The sequence below is a fragment of the Aphanomyces invadans genome (genome assembly GCF_000520115.1).
Source record: "Aphanomyces invadans strain NJM9701 unplaced genomic scaffold supercont1.25, whole genome shotgun sequence".
Lineage (NCBI taxonomy): Eukaryota > Oomycota > Saprolegniomycetes > Saprolegniales > Verrucalvaceae > Aphanomyces > Aphanomyces invadans.
In genome coordinates this window covers 988,781-999,991 of record NW_008580170.1, presented here as the reverse complement: position 1 = coordinate 999,991, position 11,211 = coordinate 988,781, and the positions used below count along the sequence as shown (strand labels likewise).

Here is an 11,211-nt window from a genome sequence, read left to right as displayed (position 1 = left end):
AAAATCATTCACCAGTTAAATATCTGCCGTACAGACGTGACTACTTGTATCCTGGCAGGACGTCGCGAGGAACCAGCGAGCAGCAGCTTCTAGTGTCCATGGCCTCGACGTGCGTAGACATTTGAGCGATGGCGCAGCAGCCGCACCACATGACGGTGCACGTATCGGACAGCAACGACCCAGGGATATCGAACAATTGACGCACGCGAGAGCGGAGGACGGCCAAGAAACCGATGAAGTTGAGGGAGCATGCAGTTGCGATGGCATTTACGAGAGGCCGTTGCAGAAAACTCAAGCCAAAGCTTGCGACGTAAAATACACCAGCGACGACGAGAACGAGAACAAATTGGCCGAGGCCGACGCGTTGGGCGATGTGACCCACGGGGACGCAGGGCGCAACGACCGATAAGAGGCTTAGCGACAAGTTGAACGACGAGAAGGCGAAGAGGCTGGTGCGCCATTTGTACAATGGAATGCCATTCGTGTCGGTGGTCTGCTCCCCCGTCAGCGTCGGAATGTCGTCCTGGATAATCGTGAGCTCCGTGTCGATGTACTTGACGATATTGTCCGCATCGTTCGCCATCGTTGAGTCACTCATGGCGAACGCGACGGTCGGCGTCGCCGCCGACACACTGGACGCTCGCTTCTTGTCCATGATGGCTGGCGACTTTCTGCTTGCGACTTGATGGTGTGGCGGCACAATACACTTCACCCACGGTCGTGTAAACTGGACTAGTCCAAATACGCCGATTTGATTGGATAATTGTATGTGATATTGCCAGATTTTGATAAATCGACGAAAAGCGGTAAAAAAGCTGAATCTCATCCGTTTAACTGGAGTTACAGCTGGAATTGCCCACCATTACGTGTTTTTCCCTCAGCGTAGTTCCGTTCTGAAGATATTTCCCAATTCTACAAAGGGATATTCTGGCTCATCCCACGGACGTCGTCAAGGCATCGGTGAAGCAGCGAGGTCGAGACGATCTCATGCCGACCATGAACGACAGAAAGTTGAATGGACGACGGGTCAAGGAATACAAGAGGGGGGATGGGCGACATCATTTTACACGCCACGACATGGATACAGCATTCATATCAACACACCCCACCCACAGGCTATTCTACCGCCTCGGGTGTCGGTCGCCGCTTAGGCGCACCACGTGACAACGTACGCTTCGTCCAAGTGGCAGTTGCGTGTCTTGGTATCATCAAATGGCCAGTGGTACGCGTCGGGGCAACGTTCCCACATGCACTCGATGGAGCGGCAGTTGAAGTTGTTGTTGTTGGCGATGTATTGGATGTCTAGCTTCGCCTTCACATTGAATCCTTTGACGCTCCCACCCTTCGAGCACGCGTCCCAACTCGTGCCTTGGCCGCACTACCGAAGTATAGTTCAGCCACCCACACACGCGATAGCATACTTTTGGGTGTAGGAACTTACGTTAGGCGGGATCACGCTAAAATCGTACCAAAACTTGCCTCCATCGCGGCATACTTCGAACACTACAAGTCATGCATGAGAACCTCGAGTGACCACAACGAAGTATGTGCGCGCAACGTACACGTAGCTTCAGGCGAGCGACCCACACGCACCGTCGCGATGCTGTAGCCTGGGGCCAAGTCGTAGAATTGACCAGATTCTACCGTGATGAAGCGGTCCTTGTTGTCGACAGAGATCATGAATTCAACAGTGCGACCGCAATTGTTCACATTGCGCAGCGTCCCTTTCCCGATCGGGGCGGTTGGCGCAGGGGTTGGAGCAGGGGTCGGAGGGGGTGTCGGAGCCGGGGTAGGGGCAGGCGTCGGAGCAGGCGTCGGAGCTGGCGTCGGTTCCGGAGTAGGCTCCGGTGTGGGTGCCGGAGTCGTCGTCGTTTGTTCAGGCGTCACAATCAACGACTCAAGGGCGCTCGAGTTCGCGGACTCGGACGTGATGTTGTTGGCCAGAGTGAAGTTATTCGTAGCATCGATGTCCGTGTCAACACCCGTCACCACCGATGCGACGACGAGCTCGCCATTCGGAGCGGTTGGGACGGCCGTCGAGGGCGATGAAAGGCCACTTGCTTGGGACGCATCCGATGTCTCGGTGGACGTGGCGACAATGACCCCGATGGCTGTCCCAACAACGACGAGCGCTGCCGCCAAGATGACAAGGATCTTTTTGCGCTTTGCCTGCTGGAGCGATAACTCGTACTCATCCGAGTCCTTGTCGGCCAACGATCTGCTTGGCATCCAGTCCGTTTCGCGCCACAGCGACAAGGCAGTGGCGGGAGGCGCCGTCGTTGGCGTAGTAAGCTCGCTCTCGGCCGTCATAAGAGTAAGTTACCGTGAGGCAAACGTAGAAGTGCTGGTGGCACGCCGAGGCCGCCATGTAAAGACCAGCACAGCTCGTCTGGCGGGTTCAATGTGAAACGTTGGGCCTTGTCCCACCGTGACTAATGGGTGCTGCGACGTGGATATAATTTGACCAACTATTGATAGTACTCTCGTCCAATCTGTTCATAGTACAAGAAGGGGAAAGGTAGCAGAGCAGCACCAACACCCATGCGAAGGAACGACATATCGCTTCGGCACTTGCAAACGAGGTAGAATGGATGAATCGAGGCACAGCTTGCAGTATATTCTCGTGTGTGCAGAAGGACGTATATTTTGAAACGTGCATTTTAGACAGGACTATTGTGCTCGGCTTCGTGTTCGCGTTGCGATAGGCGAGCCAATCACAGGTGATGAAAACGTTTATGGTAAATCCGATTGGTGGATGAAAAGTACAGGTTGCGTTAGTCGTAGACTAGCTGTGAATAAGTACAGTACGTTCGCGAGATTGTGTCGGTGCGAGCGAGAAGGACGAAGCGCGCGCGTGCCAAGAAAACATTTTGTTCTCATCAAGGCGTGAAAAAACCCGGTCTGTTCTCTTGTACTAGCCGTACCAGCATGTGCTCTCCCCCCAATTGCATGGGCCGTAAACTGGATAGGGGAGAGTACAGCTCCGTTGGATTTGCGTCGATTTGTTGTGCTAAACGTCGTTGTTTTCGTATCGCCTGCCCCGGTGTTTCTCATGCCCACAGCAGAATCCGGACTCAATGACAACGGACGAAAACGACAGCATGCAAATGTGAAGCATGGAAACTACACAAACGGCGAAGATTGCCATCACCCCCCTTGATGCACCTGGGACGTCAAAATTGGCGTCGCCGTCCGACCAAGGTGGTCGTTGTACAGCGGCCGGCAGTGTGGTGAACTTCAAAGCAGTTCAACGAAGACTGAAAGAATCATGGACCGGATCGCTCGATGGGACAGTGATGTCGCACCAGTCCTTGTCCCGTCTGTAAATTATGTAGTATATTTTTATGTTAAACAAAAAACAGTACTGTGGAATTTGAGACTGCAATTTTGCTAAGTTCGCCATGGCGATAGGTTCTTGAATGGGAAGGTTGCATGCACCCTTGTGGCAAGAATGCCGTTTGCATATACACGGCAACTCGCGCCGACCGCGGCACAGCGACATAATCGACGAAGCTTTTGCGGGGTCATTGCTTCTAGCGCTTCGTACCTGTCATTGGCACGCAAACAACCACCAATCCAGCGTTTTGCAATGTTGATGGATACCAAGGTCTACCTACCTACACATAGAAACCAGACGCGCTTTCGTGGACACGGAATGTGACGTGTGTGTGGCCGATGCTGGATAGGTCGATGTCTTTTGTGAATCGAACGAATTCACAAATCATGGCAAACAATGGAGGAACTTGTTCCCCACACAAAACAACCACTTGTTTTTTAGCCACAGCTCCAATGGCTGCGAACTCGGCAACTCTGCGAACTCGGCAACTTGCAACTTGAAACGTGGAGAGCTCTAATTCTGCCCCAGCAGGGAAAACGCACAACGACCACACTGTAAATAATATCTTGATGTGGGCGTCGATTCTATGCGTGCTGGATAATGATAGCAGGCGATTTCGACGACGTCCCGTGCTATAAGGGATGAAAATGAGGAATAATCAGCCCAACGTCCTGTGGTTTATGCCGCACACGCCTTGGTCTCCACGACGTTTCACTAGTCAACCTCTGCCATCAATCATGTTGTATAGTTTTCTTGGCGCAACTGCTCTGTTCGGAATATACGTTCGTTATTCCCAACTCACCAGTTGTTAAGCCCAACATATACTCTACATTTCGATACTTTATTGTATTGGAGAGGCTATTTGTAAGTTTTGCCCGCAGATGGCCGCGCCAGTGAGGGTCAAACCCCATGATGGCCAGACATTGTCCGGATAAACCTGGGCAAGTGTTGTGACACACGATTCCGGTCGAATTGTGGGGGGACTGGGGCCCGTTGTATTTTTGCACCCACCTCCTTCCGTACAAACTTGTAGATGAAACGAATGGGGGGGCCAGGAACCCCTGAAATTTGAAGGGAGGCCCTACCCTACCGTCGTTTATTCATCGAGATGGGAAGATGTGTGCAATGGCTTCATTCGTCGATTCACACCGTGTGTCTCCTATGAAGTTCGTCCTCCTTGTCGCAGCCGCCGCATTCACCGCTGCTCAAGTAACCACAACAGCTAAGCCCGCCACTGCATCCACCACGGCTGTTCCGTCTGGGGTATGCAAGCTCCAATTTACGAGCGTTTGCGACACGGACAAGGAATGCGGCGATTTGAACGGGTTCAACATGACGTGCATCAAGTCTGGCGCCAATAAGCTCTGCGGTTGTTTGGGCGGTGCTGAAAAGTGCCAAATTTCCTCCACTTCGCCAGACATTGCGTACCAGTTCGATCAATGCACGGACCAACGCCGCTGCGTTCAAGGCAATGGGTTCACGGCCCTCACTGCTGAGGACACGAAGAAGGTGTGCCAAGAACCCTTGTTTTGTGTGCGTGAACAAAACCCCGACCCTGTCGCTGTCCTCAAGAGTCATTGCCACACATGCGGCAGTTGCAAAACCCAGAACGTGAGGAACAAGGAGGACGGTGTGTCGATGCGATTTGACTGTGCGAAGATCTGCCCCACCCCTGCACCTACCACTGCCGCCCCCACGGTCGAACCCAGTGACCTTCCCACCACCAAGGCAAGCAAGTCTACCACGACTGCCGCTCCAGGGTCTCCTGGTGCCAGCACCCCCGTGCCGACGACGTCGGCCGCGTCCTCGTGTGTTGCGGCCTCTCTCACGTTGGCTGTGATTGCCGCTGCCCAAGTCGCGTTGTAAGTAGACACGTTTGCGTGTTTATCAATATATGATACAAGTATTCTCGAAAATCTCGAGTGAAAGCGGTTTCTTTGTGAATGAATGCAAATCTCCTTACTTCGTGCCATCGTTGTGCAAACGAGTCATTCTCGCCACAGCAAGGTGCAATGCACCAAGCGGGGCTCGGCTCGAGTAGGTTTACAACTGTCGGTCGCAACGAGAAGGATGCCTGCAGTACCGACTCACTTACGTTGGTCGGCAGGACTGGTGGTTCGAGCGCACGATGATCGGCGGCCACTTCGCACCAGCAGTTTCGAGGTGGAATGTCGTGGAGTGTGTAATCAGCAGCGATTCGACTGCACTCGACGCTTTGCGCTCCAGCCTATCCGCCGCTACCTGCGCTCGCTACGTATTCACGACGGCATTCCGAGAGGCGGTTGAGGTATGGTCGGCCAAATCTCGATAAAAACTATTCATATTACGGCGAGCGACCTCCAATGCAATAATACACGACCGTGCCAATGCCAAACGTGATGTGGATGCAGATCATCCAAAGAAATAGGTAGAACCAGTACAGCGTCTTCTTGCCGATGCATTTACCGGTCCATGGACAATGGTGGTCCATCTGCGTGTGGATTGTCAAGGGCGATGGCATTGAAGCACACGTACCCCGTCGATGCAAACTTCACACTCGTAGCAGTGGATCGCGTTGTGCGGTCGGCGAATCTGACAATGTGCTACAACACACCACCGATGGCACGACGAACATCCATAGAGTTTCTCGTACCACAAAGAATACCAGCAGGTTCGCCGGACGCATTCACGTAGTGCTCACGGACCACCCCTGGGTCGCTGCAAGCCACAATCGAGAACGACAGAAATGTGAGGGCGATGGAGACGACGAGGAGGACCGACACCCACGACGCCAAACCAGTCGCGAAAATGAAGATCAGAGTGGGGGCAACGACGATGGAGTAGGTGATCAACATGCATCCCATGTTTGGACCGACGTGAAGCACATTGGGAAAGTAGAACGCAGTTGCACTTCGCTGACACAGAAATCGCGTCTGTCCAAACTTGGTGCAGAAGAGAGGCTTGCGCTTCTCACGTATCTCGATGGTTTCGTGCTCGGCAGACACACTCTCGTTCGACATGGGCGTTCGTATAGTCGTCACCGCCTCCGCTTGCATGCCGAGGTGCACCTACACAATCGAACAAATTTGCTGGCGTTTAACCGGGGTTTAAGCGGTTTTTCAACGACTACGTTTTTCAATAAGAGTATGTTTATACTACATGACGGTATACAGCACGGCTATTGTTTCCGAGATGGTTTTTTTACGTGTCCCTCCAATACTTCCCAACAACAACGAACTGTCTTTTTTGCAAAGTGTAAATGAATTCGCATTTCTATGGGATATTGTATGCTGAACTTGTCGTGACATGACCGTACAGTAGTATTAGGCAGATTTCGCAAACCTTGGTTTTGTTTTATTCGCATCTTATCCTTCAATATCCAATAAGTTTGCAACCAACCCGTGAAATTTTGTTGCAACTTGATGAAATTGTGGCTGGCTGTATCCGCATATCACAGGGCTATTGACCAAACCATTCGAGGATGTCAAGCGACCTGGGAATCGACAACGCTGACACAAGCGAGCAAATGGTGGAGCAACTCAGACGACTTGAGTTTGCTCACACAAGTCAACAACGATATTCCATTTAAGCAAGTAAAGAACACCACCAAAGCATGGGACGCTCTGGCAGCGAAACTGCTGGAGGTGCCAGGTTTTGGCCGCTCGTCGTTGGATGGCAAGAAGGCTGCGAACAGGTTCTACCAGCTCCTGCGTACACATCGGCGATTCCAGAACAGCTCGAAGTACATGTCTGGAGTTGAGCAGGACGAGACAGGAAAGATTGTTCTTTTGGACGAGCTAGTTCAGCTGTTCGACGAGGCCACCGACCAACGCAACGCCGACCGAGCCGCCGTCAATGCCAAGGCAATGGAAAATGAGGCTTCAGCTTCGTTTATCCGAGAACTAGCAATGACGAGCGGGAGGATCAAGTCCGTGGACACCGACGAGTCAACAGACAGTGATGTTATTGGGCAAAAACGCAACGCGGTTTTTGAATCACACGAGCGCGAAATTGAGCTCGAAAGAGAGCGGTTTTCGTTCGAGAAGTACAAGTTGCAGATGGAACTCGCTGAGCGTGAGAAGGACAGGATGGAGCGGATTCAGCAGCGTGAATTTGAGATGAAACGAAACGATGACATGATCGCGTTGCTCATTCAGTTAGCTTCGAAGTTGCCAAACGATTAAAGGTCAATACAACCATGTAATTCATTCACTCTGTCTGGTAGAACTAAATATTCACAAAGTGATGGAGGAGCAATTCCAAAGTAATCGCTGATTTGATTGCCACCATAATAGCAGCAGTGGCAATTGTTGAACAACATTGCCGCCATGATTACCTTGCCAACATTTTGAAGCATAACGTTTTGCTGCGTCTTGAAGGTAACCATCGCCCAATGTTGTTTCATAGCACCAAATATCCGTTCGACAGATTGGCGCACATTGCTCATGGCTGCATTGAAGTCACGACAACGTTGGTCCAATTGCGCGCCCTTAAAGCCAGAACAGACCCAATCAATCACGCCGTACGCAGGATCGCCGTAAATACGATACCCTTAGAAAACATGTTTGTTCTCGTCCAAGTACTCTTGCATTTTGCTTTGCCGGAGCATTGTTGTGTCGTGACGCGAACCTTCCATCGGACCCCAAAAGTGCACGCACAATCCATCGGGCGCTGTCACAGCCTGAAAATTCAAGCAATGACGACGCTTGTGCCCGCTGTACAGGAGGCGCTGGAGGTTGGAAAACGCAAGTCGAAGGCGTTTGCATTTTTGGGTGATTCGGCACGTCTCAAATTTGCTCACATGGATGAAGCCAAAAACGTTCTCCATGGGCGCTTCCTTCGACACAATAGCTCCTGAGTACATGTCGAGTCGACCAGCAACAATATGCAGACAGAAATTGAGCAGTCGATGCCACTTCACATACAATGCGTCAATTACATCGTTGAAAATACGACACAAATGACTCCCTCGATCGACCAAACGTGGCCATCATGTCGTAGTAGCGGCGCGGGAACGACATGCGATACAATGTGATGCAGAGTGCTTCAGTCGATGAACATCGGTCTCGGCTTGATGTGATAATCACATCGGGCAGGCGAAGTGCACACACCAGAGCTCGTACACCTGCAACGTCGAAGAGAAACATCAACATCGAGTCGACATCGGACAGCTTGAGCAGGTCAAAACGAACATCGGGGACAAGCGGATGTTCAATAACGCAAGCGATGAGGCGAAGAAGGCACATCTTTTGGCGAAAGTTGCCCTTTCGGCAACGCCTTAAGAGGGCATCGATTTCGACAGCAGACAGCATTCCTTGGAGTTCCTTACGTGTTTGATTCACGTCGTAGTACTTGCACACTCGGCTAAATTTGATTGGCTGCTGTAATCTGGATAAAAGCAGTTTGCAGCGGGGTGGTTGCAAAACCTGGACTCTTTTTTCCTGCACTTTATCTGTGTTCTAGAATATGGAACGTGGATAAGACAAAACCAGAAGTTGCGAAATCTGCCTGTTGTATTGTATAATTAAAATTAATATTGGCAGGACACACTCACATTCAATATTCATCGTGGTTACCAATAACCTTACTAATAAAGAAGAATTGCAGTTTTGGTTTGCGAGTACCTCACCGTATGAGATCCTCTACAAACTCATACCTTGCAGTTGACGATAAGAATACATTACCCCGGTGAGGTTTCATTCAAAGACAAAACTGCGCAGGAGAGTTTCGACTTTCTGAAGCGAGCTCATCACCGCTGCCTGGTACGTGATATGCGTCTGAACATCGTGCGGATGCAAGCCTACTTCACAAGCGAGGGCCAGACTGAAGTGGCAAAAAAGGTAGCTGCCGCTCTCGGCCGCAGTCTATATGTGGTAATGGAGGAAATGCGTGAGTACACGCAGTGCGACAGGTTTACCGCTGCTACACCTGCAGCAAACAGGATAAGGACTGCATACCACACACTCGCGATGTAATCGACCGGTCCCAAAAATTCGTGCGGGGCCGACTGCCGAACGTACGTGCACTACTCCTATTGACGTGTTGGTAATTCTTTGCGAACAAGATGTGATCACAATGCACTATACAAACAAGACCTATGAAGAATCGGTACTGCGATCTGCCCAGCGATTCTTTGCTCATCAGGTCTAAAAGCGTGGAAGCCTTTCCGGGTCTTCCACGTACCACCTCCAAAAGAAGAACGCGCTAGAACGCGACGAGTACGTTGCCAAGATGCACCCTACCACGTTCTCCGCGTCCAAGCAGTGTGCCATGTACACTGATGAGTCGTAAATTTACAAGCGTCACAATGACTGTCTTTGCGATCCCAACGACATGAAAGATATTCCTCGGCCGGGGAAAGAACTGACACCTCTTCAAGCAAAGAAGTACGAAGATGTCTTGAACGACCCGATAATATAACGCCAACGTCGAATGGCAGACATTTTCGCAGGCAGTGATTTTAAATTGTTCACACAAACCAATCCCCAATCACAGTACGGAAACTGATTTGCCAACGGTTCGTCCATCTGAAGCCTCATACATCTACCTCTTCTTCCTGCCCCGAATAAGTGCAATTAAAGCTTTCGTGAGCCGCCAGATTAACTCCCGCCTTGTAACATTTGTATGGTTACTTCTTCCTCGGAATGAAGAAGGGCGAGACTGCCAAGGTTCGTGAGGTGATGAAGAGCATTGGTTATTGAGTCAGACGGTTCGACGAGACTGGTGATTTTAGTCGTCGGAAGTCTGAGGTGACAAGAATCAACAGCCAAGCGCAGAATGCTTGGTGAACAGTGACTATGTCTGTTACAGTGAATTTGGAAAAATCTCGCAAGCGTTGTACCATCATTACATTTGCAATGGGATTACTAGAATATGATTTCACGCACAAACCAGAAGTAGAATTGCTACTTAGCGGCCCTCCGCTTCGAGTCGTTTCTGATGCAGGCTGGATGCGGACTTGTTGACTTGCTTATATGGTCGTCACAGTTGAGTGCACCTGCAGCAAGAATGCAACAACCAACAACCTCACAACCTATTGAATCCAGTGGCGAACTCACCTAATCTGCCGAGTTAACCTTTATTCAGCATCAGGCAGCTGTCATTGAAAGCTTCGTGGAGATTACGCGGCGGTAAGAGGAGAGACTGAAAGCGCCAGAAGTGGCAATGGAATCCACATGGCGCTGCAACGGCAAACATGCTGGCCAAGCCTTCAAATAGGCAACGGAAATCATCAATGCTGCGTTTGCAATCGAAGTGGTGAGAGTGGTATGCACATGTACTGAGAATACACGCTGGGGTTGTTTCCAAGCAAAACATGTACGTATCTCGACATGTTGTGGTCTATTTTACCCGATGGATTTGCCATAGAGGAAAGCTCCCCAAATTACAGAGACGTCGTAACGAATGTTGGAGCAGCAGCCGTGAGAACTGACCTTGCTTCTAATAGCAAACACGGCGTTATAACCAAGGGTGCAAGCGCAGTTCTGAAAGTACTACAAACATATCATCGCCAGGTTTACTCAAGCATTTCGCGTTAGAGTGAACCCCGAAAAAAGCCGACACCCCCAAAAATGATCAGTTTTAAAAACTTCTGCAACCTGTATACTGCAATACCAAGTCAGAAATTCCATTCGTTTTGACCAATTGTAGTGCAGATACAAGAAGAACTGTGATTGACTGAATGAAATTCTTCTAGTTATAACCAATCATGTTGGACTAACTCATGAAATTTAAATAACGTCGGCTCTCAGTGATCGGCCGAACTCTCAGTGATCAGCCGAGCTCTATCACCCAATAGAATCGCAAGAATCTTGTGATTGGATAAAATTCGTTACTCCAACAAATAAACCCCTCATAATTTTATGGTGGGAATATACATTAGAATTCAGAGGCAA

General features: G+C 50.3%; 5 protein-coding genes across 6 annotated transcripts; 2 read left to right on the top strand and 3 right to left on the bottom strand.

The window, feature by feature from the left end:
* Positions 1–40: 40 nt before the first annotated feature.
* H310_10355 (hypothetical protein) lies at positions 41–655 on the bottom strand (the record flags this gene model as incomplete). The annotated part of the gene is made up of 1 exon (XM_008876721.1): positions 41–655. One exon carries the CDS (start codon positions 653–655, stop codon positions 41–43), a length of 615 nt encoding a protein of 204 aa, XP_008874943.1.
* Positions 656–919: 264 nt separating this feature from the next.
* On the bottom strand, positions 920–2,394 carry H310_10354 (hypothetical protein). Its single transcript, XM_008876720.1, has 3 exons — positions 1,563–2,394; positions 1,442–1,503; positions 920–1,378 (listed from the first exon to the last, which is right to left on the bottom strand). The coding sequence occupies exons 1-3, from the start codon at positions 2,308–2,310 to the stop codon at positions 1,148–1,150; spliced, it is 1,041 nt and encodes a 346-aa protein (XP_008874942.1). The 5' UTR covers positions 2,311–2,394; the 3' UTR covers positions 920–1,147.
* A 2,047-nt stretch (positions 2,395–4,441) lies between these two features.
* On the top strand, positions 4,442–5,309 carry H310_10353 (hypothetical protein). Its single transcript, XM_008876719.1, has one exon. The coding sequence runs from the start codon at positions 4,454–4,456 to the stop codon at positions 5,201–5,203; it is 750 nt and encodes a 249-aa protein (XP_008874941.1). The 5' UTR covers positions 4,442–4,453; the 3' UTR covers positions 5,204–5,309.
* Positions 5,310–5,604: 295 nt separating this feature from the next.
* On the bottom strand, positions 5,605–6,411 carry H310_10352. Of its 2 annotated transcripts, XM_008876717.1 has the most exons (3): positions 5,970–6,411; positions 5,852–5,919; positions 5,605–5,807 (listed from the first exon to the last, which is right to left on the bottom strand). In XM_008876717.1, exons 1-3 carry the CDS (start codon positions 6,370–6,372, stop codon positions 5,661–5,663), a joined length of 618 nt encoding a protein of 205 aa, XP_008874939.1. In that variant the 5' UTR covers positions 6,373–6,411; the 3' UTR covers positions 5,605–5,660. The 2 variants fall into 2 exon arrangements, with proteins under 2 accessions (XP_008874939.1, XP_008874940.1); XM_008876718.1 differs by having other exon boundaries at positions 5,852–6,411.
* A 327-nt stretch (positions 6,412–6,738) lies between these two features.
* On the top strand, positions 6,739–7,500 carry H310_10351 (hypothetical protein; the record flags this gene model as incomplete). Its single annotated transcript, XM_008876716.1, has 1 exon — positions 6,739–7,500. The coding sequence occupies one exon, from the start codon at positions 6,739–6,741 to the stop codon at positions 7,498–7,500; it is 762 nt and encodes a 253-aa protein (XP_008874938.1).
* Positions 7,501–11,211: the final 3,711 nt, after the last annotated feature.